Consider the following 12,745-nt stretch of genomic DNA (forward strand, 5'->3'; position numbering starts at 1 on the left):
CTGAGAGGGTCAGAATGGCAGTGTGCGCCGCCCCCGAGCTGCGCCGCTCTCGTTCCCCTCTCCCCAGCTCTCAGATAGCAGTGGCGCCACCCCGGTCACGTCACTCCTGTCTGCTGCTGGGCGGGAAGGTACGGAGACCAGCAGCCGCCCTTGGGCCTCGCTCCTCGTCTCCTCCCCTTCTCTTGCCAGGCGACAGCCCGCAGCAGAACACTCTAGGGTCTTCTCTGCCGTCTGTCCCCCGGTGGAGGCAGGTAGGTGTTGTCCAAATACACACCCAGACCCCGCTCTCGGCCGCTACAATGCCACCGGAGCCGTGTCCCTGCCTTCCGCCTCGCTGCCCCTCCGCGGGTACGCCGGCGGTGCGGGTGGGCTCGTTGCGGCAGTTTCTCGGAGCCTGGCTAGCGCTCCCGAGGCCGTCGCACTGGCTCATCCACACCTTTCGGCTCGGCTATGCAACTCAGTTTGCACACCGGCCTCCCAAGTTCAAGGGCATCCACTTTACCCATGTGCGTCCAGTGGATGCTCCTAACTTGCGGAAAGAGATCGACGCCCTGCTGGCGAAGGACGCGTTCGAGCCGGTCCCTCCAGCCGATATGAGGTCAGGGTTTTACAGCCCTTACTTCATTGTACCCAAGAAAGGCGGTGGGTTACGGCCAATCCTGGATCTGCGAGTATTGAATCGGGCCCTGCACAAGCTCCCGTTCAAGATGCTCACGCAGAAACGCATTTTCGAATGCATCCGTCCCCGGGATTGGTTTGCAGCGATCGACCTGAAGGACGCGTACTTTCATGTCTCGATTCTTCCTCGACACAGACCATTTCTTTGGTTTGCTTTCGAGGGTCGAGCATATCAGTACAAGGTCCTACCCTTCGGGCTGGCCCTGTCGCCCCGTGTCTTCACGAAAGTCGCGGAGGTGGCCATTGTTCCCATGAGAGAACAAGGCGTTCGCATTCTCAACTATCTCGACGACTGGCTCATTCTTGCTCACTCGCGAGATGTGTTGTGCGATCACAGGGACATGGTGCTCCGTCACCTCAGTCAGTTGGGGCTTCAGGTCAACTGGGAGAAGAGCAAACTCTGCCCCGTGCAGAGGATCTCTTATCTCGGTGTGAAACTGGACTCGGTCGCTCAGACTGCGCGCCTCACAGAGGAGCGCGTCCAGTCAGTGCTCACCTGTCTCAAGTCCTTTCGAGGCAGGACAGCGGTCCCACTGAAACAGTTTCAGAGGCTCCTGGGGCATATGGCAGCCGCAGTAACGCCGCTCGGCTTGTTGCATATGAGACCGCTCCGGCACTGGCTTCACGATCGAGTCCCGAGGTGGGCGTGGCAGAGCGGCACGTTCCGGGTCAAAGTCACCCCGCACTGTCGCCAAACCTTCACCCCTTGGTCGGATCCTGAGTTTCTACGGGCCGGAGTGCCCCTAGTCCAAGATTTCCAGGCATGCTGTGGTGTTCACAGATGCTTCTGCCAAGGGTTGGGGGGCCACGTACAAAGGGCATGCAGTCTCGGGTCTGTGGACGGGGCCCCAGCTGCATTGGCACATCAACTGCCTAGAGTTGCAAGCAGTACGCTTGGCCTTGTGTCGCCTCAAGGGGTTTCTCAGACACAAGCACGTACTGGTCCGTACGGACAGCACTGCGACCGTTGCGTACATCAACCGACAAGGTGGTCTGCGCTCCCGTCGTATGTCGCGACTCGCCTCCCACCTCCTCCAATGGAGTCAGAAGCATCTGAGGTCGCTTCGTGCCGTTCATGTCCCAGGGGAATTCAATTGTGTGGCCGACGAGCTTTCACGTCAGCCTTCCCTTCTGGGAGAATGGCGACTCCATCCCCAGGTGGTCCAGCTGATTTGGCGAATCTTCGGAGCCGCACAGGTAGACCTGTTTGCCTCTCCGGACACGACCCATTGCCAGTGGTATTACTCCCTGACCGAAGGAACTCTCGGCACGGGTGCCCTGGCACACAGCTGGCCCCGGGACTTACGCAAATATGCGTTCCCCCCAGTGAGCCTTCTTGCACAGACACTGTGCAAGGTCAGGGAGGACGAGGAGCAGGTCCTTTTGGTAGCCCCGTATTGGCCAACCCGGACTTGGTTCCCAGAACTCATGCTCCTCGCGACAGCCCCTCCTTGGCCGATTCCTCTGAGGAACGACCTTCTTTCTCAGAGACGGGGCACTCTATGGCACCCGTGTCCAGACCTCTGGAAACTCCATGTCTGGTCCCTGGACGGGATGCGGAGGTTCTAGATGGCCTGCCACAGGCAGTGGTAGATACCATCTCTTCAGCTAGAGCCCCCTCTACGAGGCGCCTCTACGCTCTGAAGTGGAACCTGTTCGTCGGCTGGTGTTCTTCCCACGGGGAGAACCCACGAACTTGCCCGATCAGAGTCGTGCTCTCCTTCCTACAACAGGGGTTGAAGGCTGTCTCCCTCTACCCTCAGAGTGTATGTTGCCGCAATAGCCGCACATCACGATGTAGTTGAAGGTAAGTCCGTGGGGAAGCACGACCTGGTCATCAGATTCCTCAAGGGTGCTAGGAGGCTAAATCCACCTCGCGACTTGCACCCTGTACCCTCTTGGGACTTAACTTTAGTGCTTAAAGCGCTCCAAAGTCCTCCTTTTGAGCCTTTGCTGACAGTCGAGCTTAAAATCCTGTCCATTAAGACAGCGCTCCTGTTAGCATTGGCTTCCTTCAAGAGGGTGGGGGATCTGCAGGCATTTTCGGTCGACGAATCGTGCCTAGAGTTCGGGCCTGGCCTTTCTCAGGTTATATTGAGACCCAGGCTCGGATATGTGCCCAAGGTTCCTACCACTCCCTTCGCGGACCAGGTAGTGAACCTGCAAGCGCTGCCCCAGGAGGAGGCAGACCCAGCCCTAGCTTTTCTCTGTCCCGTCCGGGCCCTCTGGGTTTATATAGACAGAATGCAAAGCTTTAGGACCTCAGATCAGCTCTTTGTTGTTATGGAGGCCAGCAGAAGGGGAAGGCTGTCTCCAAGCAGAGGTTAGCCCACTGGATAGTGGATGCTATCACCAGGGCTTATGAGTCCCAGGGTGAGCCCTGCCCTCCCAGGTTGCGGGCTCATTCCACTAGGAGTGTTGCCGCTTCTTGGGCTCTGGCACAAGGCGCCTCGCTAACAGACATTTGTAGAGCTGCGGGCTGGGCGACACCGAACACGTTCGCTAGGTTTTATAGCCTACGTGTGGAACCGGTTTCCTCCCGAGTACTCGCTACGGCCAGTAATTAGAGGGAATAGGTGTGTCGGCTTGCGACGCCATTCCGTGAGCGGATACGTGCGTCTTTTTGCTCCGTTGGTTACCCAACAAACGGCTAACCTTGTGAGTTCCTCCATCACCCCTCCGGTGCCAGGCGTTGCGGACCGCCCGGCACCAGGTCTGCTACCTTCAGTAAGGAGTTGCTAGTAGACTGGGTGCTTTTCCAGTGGTCCCTGCGGTGACCCATGATTGCCACGTGCAGTTCAGCCGTGTCTTCCCCTTGACAGACTCATTCTGTCGTCCCTGTTGAGTACGCTCCACACTCCTCCGGACTGGGACTACCTTCAAGGACTGCCATATGTTTCACTACCCTACGTGGTTAGTACATGTGTGTATTTGAGGGCCTTCCTCTAGGCTGCCTCAGCTTCCGCAGCGTTCCCCCCCATTATTATTTTCCTTGGGGACGGGCACGCTTTCCCAGTGTTATCCAATATCCACTGATTGGGTCTTGTGGAACAGCAGTGTGATTCCCTAGCTAGCTCCCGCAAAATTTCTGGAAACTGCTGCAGGGCTGTAGCTTAGCTGGGCGCTGGAAGGGGCCAGCACCATGGCGTTTTGGTAGGGATCCCAATTCGTCAGGGGAACTCCCCCGACGAGGCGTCGGAGTTCCCTGCTGACGAAAGGGAACGTCTCGGTTACGTATGGTAACCCTCGTTCCCTGAGTCCAGGGAACGGAGACGCCTCGTCCCGTCGCCATGTTGCTGTACCTTCGCGGAGGGCTGGACACTGTTCGGCTCCTCAGCGAAAAGCGATGATGCAATGTTTGCTTCCGGGCTTTATACCCGCGCTGGTAGGCGGGCTGCGGAATGCAAATGTTGCATGCCAATGTTCATTGGCTCGTTTTAATTCACTCGAAGGCAATTGGTCTCCCTAGCGTGATCCCAATTCGTCAGGGGAACTCCCCCGACGAGGCGTCTCCGTTCCCTGGACTCAGGGAACGAGGGTTACCATACGTAACCGAGACGTTTTAAAGCTTCAAAAACTTGGGGACTGTTCAATGCCATTACAAAGCTGGGAAGAGCCAGGATATTTTTTATTATAACTCCAGTTGTGTTTTTGGTGAACAGTTCCTTTAATTGTTGATTAGTTGTGTGTAATGTTTTATTTCAGTGTTTTTGCTTTATAGTTAATCACACTAAAGTAACATGGTAAATTGACCCCCTTAATTATTTCAATGTTCAAAGGTTCAGTAAGCACTTTATGGGCCCTATCTTGCACCCAGCGCAATTGACTTTGTACACCCACGCATGTATCATTCCTATTTTGCACCCGCGCAAAGCGCGCTTTTCCCTCCACAGAAGCACGTCGCTAAACTAGGGAATGAACTTGCGCTCCCCAGGGCGGTTCAGCACAAAAAAGGAGGCGTGTTCCGGCGCAAACGTTCCTTCATGCTATTTTGCAGGTTTAGAAAACAATTGCGCCACTAACCAGGAAAAAATAGTTTAAAGTCAGTGGCGCGTTGCGGATGTTATTCATATGCTATTTTAAGGGCGCATGCTTGGCCATAATCAATGTAGCGTGTGCACAACGCGCATACACTTTGATTCTCTCATCTACACAGAAGCAGCAGTTTTCATTTTTGCCAATCATACATTATTACGATAGATAGATAGATAGATAGATAGATAGATAGATAGATAGATAGATAGATAGATAGATAGATAGATAAACAGACAGACAATTTATTATAAAAGCATACATCTAGCTCTTACACATTTACCCAAATTATCATACGCCTGTTTAACCGAAGTTAATTTGGGTGGGTTTCTACATTTCAATGTAACTCCTCTCTTTTACGGGCCGTGACGAGAGCATTGCTCTCCTCGGCTGTGAACCACTCCTGGCGCATGCCTGGCAAATCCGCCATTACAATAGCAATCCGCTATGGAAAAGGCGCGTCTGCTCTTAAAGGGAATGTGAGATGACGCTCTGATTGGTTTATTTCACGTTATGCCCAAACCACACCTATGAATAATGAAGCTACTTCAGACCAACCCATTTTAGATTTGCACCGGGCGCAAGTGTCATTTATCCCGCCGGGAAAATAGCAACAGCGCCCAAGACCCACCCACAAAGTTACTTGCGCTTTGCACTTGACACTTGCGTTTCAGATTGTTAAAATAGGGCCCTTAATGTTTTTGAAAGAAGTCTCTCATGCTCACCAAGGCTGCATTTATTTGAACAAAAATACAGTAAAAACTAGCCTGGCAAGCCAGACCTACATCAAGATGTTAGGTCTGGCAACTCACCATAGACACGGCTCAATCCGAGGGGCGGGATAAACGGCTGTCTTTCAAATTCACTCTGCACGCAATAGGACAGCGCTTCAACCAACCAGAGCGTTTTCCCAACAGCGGAGCTTACGTTAGTTCTGCGTTAGTTGATAGATTCAACTTTTGAATCTGGCCGGCAAGAATGACTTAAGCTCTTTGCTCTTTCCTCAAAGAAAAACTTAACTCCAAGTCCTCCAGAGTCGCGGCCAAAGCCGATTTGAAAGACTGTTCGCCAGCAGCAGCAGCCATTCTTTGTTTTCAAGTAGCAGGGAACCGTCACAACTCTGTCGTCATTATGTTAAGCCCGCCCCGCCTACTCTATACACGATGTGATTGGCCTGACCCAATTTAGGTTTTTACAGCTCCGAAAGTCAACGGAGAGTTGCTAGACTACCCTGGCTGCAAAATACATTTTGCTGCCGCTAGGGTACGTCTAGATTTCTAGGCTAAGTAAAAACAATATTGTTGTAAAATATTATTCATATTTAAAATAAACTGAATTTTCTGTAACTATTTCTCCAGTATTCAGTGTCACATGATCCTTTAGAAATCATTATAATGCTGATTTGGTGCTCAAGATAAATGTCTCATTATTATCAATATTGAAATAAAGTTGTGCTGTTTAAATAAATAGTGATACAATATATTCAGGATTCTTTGATGAATAAAAAATGTAAATCAGCATAAATGTCTTTACTGTTACTTTTGATCAATTTAATGCATCCTTGCTGAATAAAATTATTGATTTCTTTAAAAAAAAACATAATATATGAGAAAATAGAAGGTTCGCTTTTTTTCTTTCAGAAATGTAATTTTCTGATGATTGTGTATGTTTATGTTGTTTTATGTGTTTAGTGGGAGAAGGCTCTTTCTGTGGCCCCTGGTGTCTCCATGAAATACTGGAAAAAGCTCATGCAAAGGTATCTCATATACTGCTCTGCATTTATAAATCCGATGTTGTGAGTTTTTCACCATTTATTAACTGCTCAATGTAGGAGAGCAGACCAGCTCATGCAAGAAGGCAATGATGATGTCATCCCATACTGCATCGCCACTGGTGAGGTGAAAAAGCTAGTGAATTTCTTCACCTCTAGAGGTCAGCTGAAGGAAGCTGTGCTGGTGGCTCAGGTACAGGGCACTGTTATCTTTTTACCTATTTAGAGAGTTGTTGTAAGACTGTGAACCTCTGTGTTGAGTTTCATTATAAATGAGACTAAGGGCCAGATTTAATAAACAGGGCAAATTAGCGCCGATAAGAGCTTCCAAAAAGCGTCGATGGGAGTAGAGAGTTCTGCGTGTGATCTACTGACGACACGCAAATTAAAGAACACAACGCAATCTACCAGGAGCAGCGCAAATTAGCATCTGGTTTAAGACATGTTTTTTATGCGGTAAATAATGGCGCAAATACCAGTAAATAGACTATACCAGTAAATAGACTAGCGCAAACCTTAGTAAATCACCTTGCATGATTCATTTAAAGTGAATCATTTAAGGTCAGATGCAAAAATAACTCTGTCCACGCCTTTTGAGCGCTAATTTTTCACTGTGTCTTAAGTTAAAAAAAAAATTACGCCAAAAGAGAGTTTGCATTGGCGCAATATTTTAGTAAATCTGGCCCTATATATTATAAATGAGAATGCACTTTGTTTTATCAGGGTGCTTGTGAAGGCAATATCCATGGCCCTCAGATCACATCTATAAACCATGCCGCAAACTCAGACAATGACAACATAGAAAAATACTGCGGGTAAGTTATACTTAGTTTAAGCCGAAATCAAGTGTTTCACACGAAATCAGTTCTTTCTCTTTTTCTTACCCACTCCCTTTGTCTAGGATGTTGCACAGAGTATGTAAAGAGCTGGCTGAGTGGTATTTCCAAGATGGCCGTGCTGTGTTGGCAGCTTGCTGTCATCTAGCTGTAGACAACACAGAAGTAAGCTCACAATAATGAGAGATATGACTAAACACCAATAGCAACATTTAAAATCAGACGAACCTCTAACAATATCATGTCAATGTTTAGACAGTTAAATAACACGATAAAGCCAAGCAAGGACAATTAATATCTCTTGGACAATTTAATATAATTTATTATTTATATTATTTTCAAGACAGTTGCTCTGCTTTTTAAAAGTTTTGGGTCAGTAATATTGTGAAATATTAGTAGAATTTAAATCAAATCTATTTTAATATTTTTTAAAATGTAATTGATTTCTGTGACGGCAAAGCTGAATTTTCAGCATCATTACTCCAGTCAGTCACACGATCCTTCACAAATGATTCTAATATGCTGATTTGCTACTCAAGAAACATTTCCTATTATTGCCAATGTTGAAAACGGTTGTGCTGCTCAATATTTTTGTCATACATTTTTTCCAGGATTCTCTGAAGAATAGCAAGTTCAGAAGAAAAGCGTTTTTTTTAAATAGATTTTCATTGTAACCATATAAAAGTATTTGTTTGTCACTTTTGATCAGTTTGGTGTGTCCTGGCTAAATAAAAGAAATGTAAAAAAAGAAAGAAGACATTACTGACCTGTTAGTGCATATTTCTGACAGTATAAATTAAAGGTAGTACAAAAACTACTACCGCGATGTATAAATACTTGTTTGCTTTTATAGCAACGAGAACTGAATGAGAAATAATTGTCATAAAAATGTCACAATGCAAAATATCTTAATGATCCTTAAAATATGCTTGATTTGTTTAGTGTAATAGTCATGTTAGGCAAGTGATGTATGATGTTCTATGAGTGTTTATAAGGAGTTTTTATCTCCTTGTGTCAGCTGGCTATGGCGTCTCTGATCAGAGGCAATGAGCTGGAGCTGGCAGTGTGTGTGGGCACAGTCCTGGGAGAATCAGCCTGTAAAGCCACCCACTATGTTCTGGAGCTCTTGGCCAGGAAATACATGACCACTGCCACCTGGTAAGCATACAACTGATCAATGCATCTTTGCATCTTTTCTTAAAGTTAATTTTTAAAAAGGGAAACCAGGTTTTTGTTCAAAACTGAATGACCAAATATGTAACTTTGAATCACATTTCCTTTAAAATAGTTTGCACACTTTCCTGTTAATGCAACCCATCTCTTATCATCAGTCATGCACAGAAGTGTTGACATGAACCTGATAGTCATCCTTACTGCACACCTGTTACATTTTTCATTTCCATTTCTCTCTAGCTTTCCATCTGTGACATACAGGTATTTCCCTTTACTGCCTCCCTGGTTCATATGCTTAATGCTTATTGATAACAGATTATCTCTTTAAAACTGTAAATCATGACTGCGAGCCCCCGTCAGGATTTAATCTGTTGACATTTTAAAATGCATTCAGTCAACTTTAACTACCCATGTTAATATAACTAAGGTGATCATTGACGTACAGTATTCTTAGGTGCCACTTTAAAGGGATATGTCTCACAGAAATGAAACTTGTCCTCATTAACTCACTCTCATTTTTTTCCAACCTTTTTTTTTTTTCTTTGGAACTGATTTTCCGTTTAAAAATGTCTGAGAAAAAAAGTGAAAAAAGACCAAAAAAAAAAATTTTCACCAGTCTTCAGTGTAATGCGAACCCTCAGAAATCATTCTAATATGCTGATTTAGTGCTCAAGTAACATTTCTTATTATCACTAGGGCTGTACTCAACCAAAGAAAATCTTGGTCGACCGAAGTCCTGAAATTTTCGACTAGAAATCGACTAAAATCGACTAAAAATGACGTTAGAAAAAAAACCCGTTAAATTAATTAGATGCGCACTGTGCGCAGGACTTGGTAGCCTTGTTGTCCGCCTAAATGAATTATAAATAAACATAAACAACTAGTAGGCTATTTGCAGTATATTAAATCGTTTTTGACCTAATTATTTTGCACTGAAATGAGTCTGACACTCGAGTTTGTCAGCTCTGACGGCGCTGCATCACGTGCACCTGCGCAATATCATAGCTTATGATTTCCGAAAATAGTACTATGTTGTCAACTAGTAATATCATCACAAGAACTGTTGAGGAATATGCAACATAATTTAGACAATTATTTTTGTCATATGTTATAATAAGTTATAACTGTCAGACGCTATCATTTCACCGTGCATGTCCTCGCACCGAGCGAGGCTGAACATGAGCTCAGCGTCGCAGCTGAGACACGAATAGACTATTAATATTAAATTAAAGCTTTTACTCTTAATAAACACAAAAGGCACGTCCACTTTAATAAAAAAATTATATTTATTAAACAAACCAGATCAAGAGCAGAAACGAAATAAAGTGCATAACTGAAAAATAAAGCATCCTAGGCTCAAAACTAACACAACCAACAGCACAGCGCAATTGCGCATTAGGCTCCAAATAAAAAATAAAAAAGTTAGGTTATCACACTATAACATTGAAATATGCAAATTCTAATATGTTCATATAGCCTACTCAAAACAGACAGGGCAAGCTAACGCAGACAAGTGAGCTTAACGTTACCACTTTTAGATGATATGTCATGTTTGTCGTCAAGCTGTGGAAAACTGTTGCTTGCAAACTTTGCATTCGATCTTTTTCATGTTATCAATTTTAACAAAATGCTGCCACACTGTCGATTTCTTTGTTGTTGACATGTTAGAAGAGGACTGACAATTAAACGCTCTCACAATTAAATAAATAATATTCAGCATCAAACCTTCTATGCTCGACGCTCTCTCTTGGGTTGGACTAATCCAAAAAAGGTGAAAACAAGGGGGGTGTTTTGAAGACAGACTATTACAGTGAAACAAGGGTACTCTGAAAACACCCCCATTAGCAGTTAGTGCTTTCCACCTGATGAAATGAGCGCGCCTCAGCGCGGCAAAACTGATGAAATAAACGCGGCAGAAAATCGACCAATCAGAATTTTGGTCGAACCAGAACGTATCGACCAACTAATCGACTAATCGACTAGGGCAGTACAGCCCTAATTATCACAGTTGAAAAACCATTGTGCTGCTTAATATTTTTGTGGAAACCGTGATACTTTTTTTTTAAGCATAGATTTTTTTGTAACAATGTAAAATTCTTTACTGTTAAGATACCTTTTGATTGTTGCATTTAAAACATTCTTGCTGAATAAAAATATTAGTTTCTTAAAAAAAAAAATATATATATATATATATATATATATATATATATATATATATATATGTATATATTCAGAAAACTTGGAATACAGAGCACAAGTCATGTAGACTACTATTACAATATTTTTATGGTACGTTTTGTCAGCCTCAAATATTTTGTCACAAAAATATTCAAAAACTCACTTTTTGTTTTCAACAGAACAAATAAAATATTTATCCACTTTTCCCTTTACTTAACTCTTGCTGCATTGGGTCTTCTACTCTCCAGGGATCTTGCAGCCAGATTACTTCAGATGATCCCTGATAACGAAATCTTGTTAGCCAAACTGTGTGCCTTCTACCCTGGCAGCTCAGCCGAAATCAACGACCTGCACGAAAAGGTGACTACCTCATTCATACGTCTCAATGCTGCACATTAGTCTTAAATCGATTCAAATGTTATTAGTTCCCATTCATTTTAGAAGGAATTGTGGCCATTTGCTCAACATTCAACAATCAAATTAAAAATTATTCTCATATTGAGTGTGAAGGTCCAAACAAGAAAATATAGTGTTTATTATTTGACGTGAATATGGTATTTTTCTGCGCAGGCAGAAATGCATTTAATATAATAATAATAATACATATTTTTTTCCAGTGTGGTCTACCGACTTTAGAAGAATGTAAAGAGCTTGCTGAGAATACACATGCTGAGGGAGACATCTTCCAAGCAGTAAAGTATTACCTCCTGAGCACAGAACCAGAAAAGGCTCTTCCCATCGGGATCACATTTGTCAAAGGTGAGTGTCCGAGAGACTCGGCTCGTGTCTCAAAGCAGTGCCATTTCCAGCATGCCCACATTCTTCACACAATATAGCATAGGCCTACTTCCATTTTCTCAAGCAAACTTTTAAAGGTTGATTGAACGATTAAATGAAGAAAAAGTTGACTCACTAATGATGCACTTGAAAAATTTGTGTTTTTGTCAAAGTATGGGAACTTTATATTTTGTTGTAAAAGTGTTGTTTCTAGTCACCATTAGAGTGATTAGCGTTTTCTTCTGTGAAGTTTCTTCCATTTCAGTGATTGTATACAATTTGTTTTGATGTATAGAAGTGACTATATAAACAATATATGTTACTATATATAGACTTTGTTTGCTAAACAAACTGAAACACAAGTTAGACAAACTAACAAAGTTCAGCATAAATATTATGTAATGTTTTAAACTTAAAATGCAAGCTTATCGAACTTGAATCCACAAGCAACATTATTCATTTTGATTTTATAAAATATAATTAAATTGTTTGATGAAAACAAAGACCAAAAAAAAAAAAAAATCACAAGACTTTATCATTCAAAGGCATAATTGTTGCCTTAAAGAATTAAAAGGGATCTATTGTGCCCTTTTTCAATCTTTATTTTGTTTGAGGTCTACTAGAATAGGTTTTCATGCTTGAATGTTCATAAAACACATTACTTTTCACATATTTTTACAGTGTTGCAGTACCTCTCCTCTTTTTTTTTAAATGAGGGATATTGTGATGTGTACGTTCATTGTACATTGTGATGTGTACGTTCCCAGAAGAAAACTCAAGGTGTTTCAGAGAGTTCAGAAACAGTGCATACTAATATAGAGAATAACTTTGTGCTTGACTTTGGGCTTTGTAACTTTGCAGACCTTTTTTATGCTCAAACAACATTACACACTAAAGAAAGTTGAAAATGGGAGAAAAAAAATCATAACAGGAAGCCTTTAAAGGTCTTAATTTGACCAACAATTTATTACTGACTCTCTCTCCCCTCATAGAGCAGCTGAGCTCTCCTGACTGGCCGGTGGACTCAGTGTACCACATCCTTGACCTGCTGAGCTACATCAGAACAGACCGTCTAATTCTTCCAAAGTGTAGTGAGTAAGTCAATGACCTTGCCTCAAAAACAGCTGTCACTGATGTAATTTATAGTAGCTTGCATTATATGTTCATCTCATTATCTCTCTCTGTCTTTGGCTAGAGACCGCAATGAGTTGCTTATTCTCTGTGGGTATATTGGTGCACTATTAGCCATTGGGAGACAGTATTCAAGTATAGTGCCAGCACTGTATGAATACACAAGGTA

At 43.7% G+C, this 12,745-nt stretch overlaps 1 protein-coding gene across 1 annotated transcript in view; it reads left to right on the forward strand.

Moving 5' to 3' along the window:
* The window catches only part of wdr17 (WD repeat domain 17), a gene marked incomplete at its 3' end in the record, with an annotated part of 33,677 nt that overhangs the window by 18,891 nt on the left and 2,041 nt on the right, over positions 1-12,745 (forward strand). The window contains exons 17-25 of the mRNA XM_081360692.1: positions 6,402-6,466; positions 6,542-6,674; positions 7,205-7,296; positions 7,383-7,482; positions 8,336-8,475; positions 10,917-11,028; positions 11,286-11,427; positions 12,438-12,540; positions 12,641-12,742. Coding sequence (XP_081216818.1) covers positions 6,402-6,466; positions 6,542-6,674; positions 7,205-7,296; positions 7,383-7,482; positions 8,336-8,475; positions 10,917-11,028; positions 11,286-11,427; positions 12,438-12,540; positions 12,641-12,742 — 989 coding nt within the window. The remainder of the gene's footprint in view (positions 1-6,401; positions 6,467-6,541; positions 6,675-7,204; positions 7,297-7,382; positions 7,483-8,335; positions 8,476-10,916; positions 11,029-11,285; positions 11,428-12,437; positions 12,541-12,640; positions 12,743-12,745) is intronic.

The sequence above is a fragment of the Scardinius erythrophthalmus genome (genome assembly GCF_964197995.2).
Source record: "Scardinius erythrophthalmus genome assembly, chromosome: 3".
Classification (NCBI taxonomy): Eukaryota; Metazoa; Chordata; class Actinopteri; order Cypriniformes; family Leuciscidae; genus Scardinius; species Scardinius erythrophthalmus.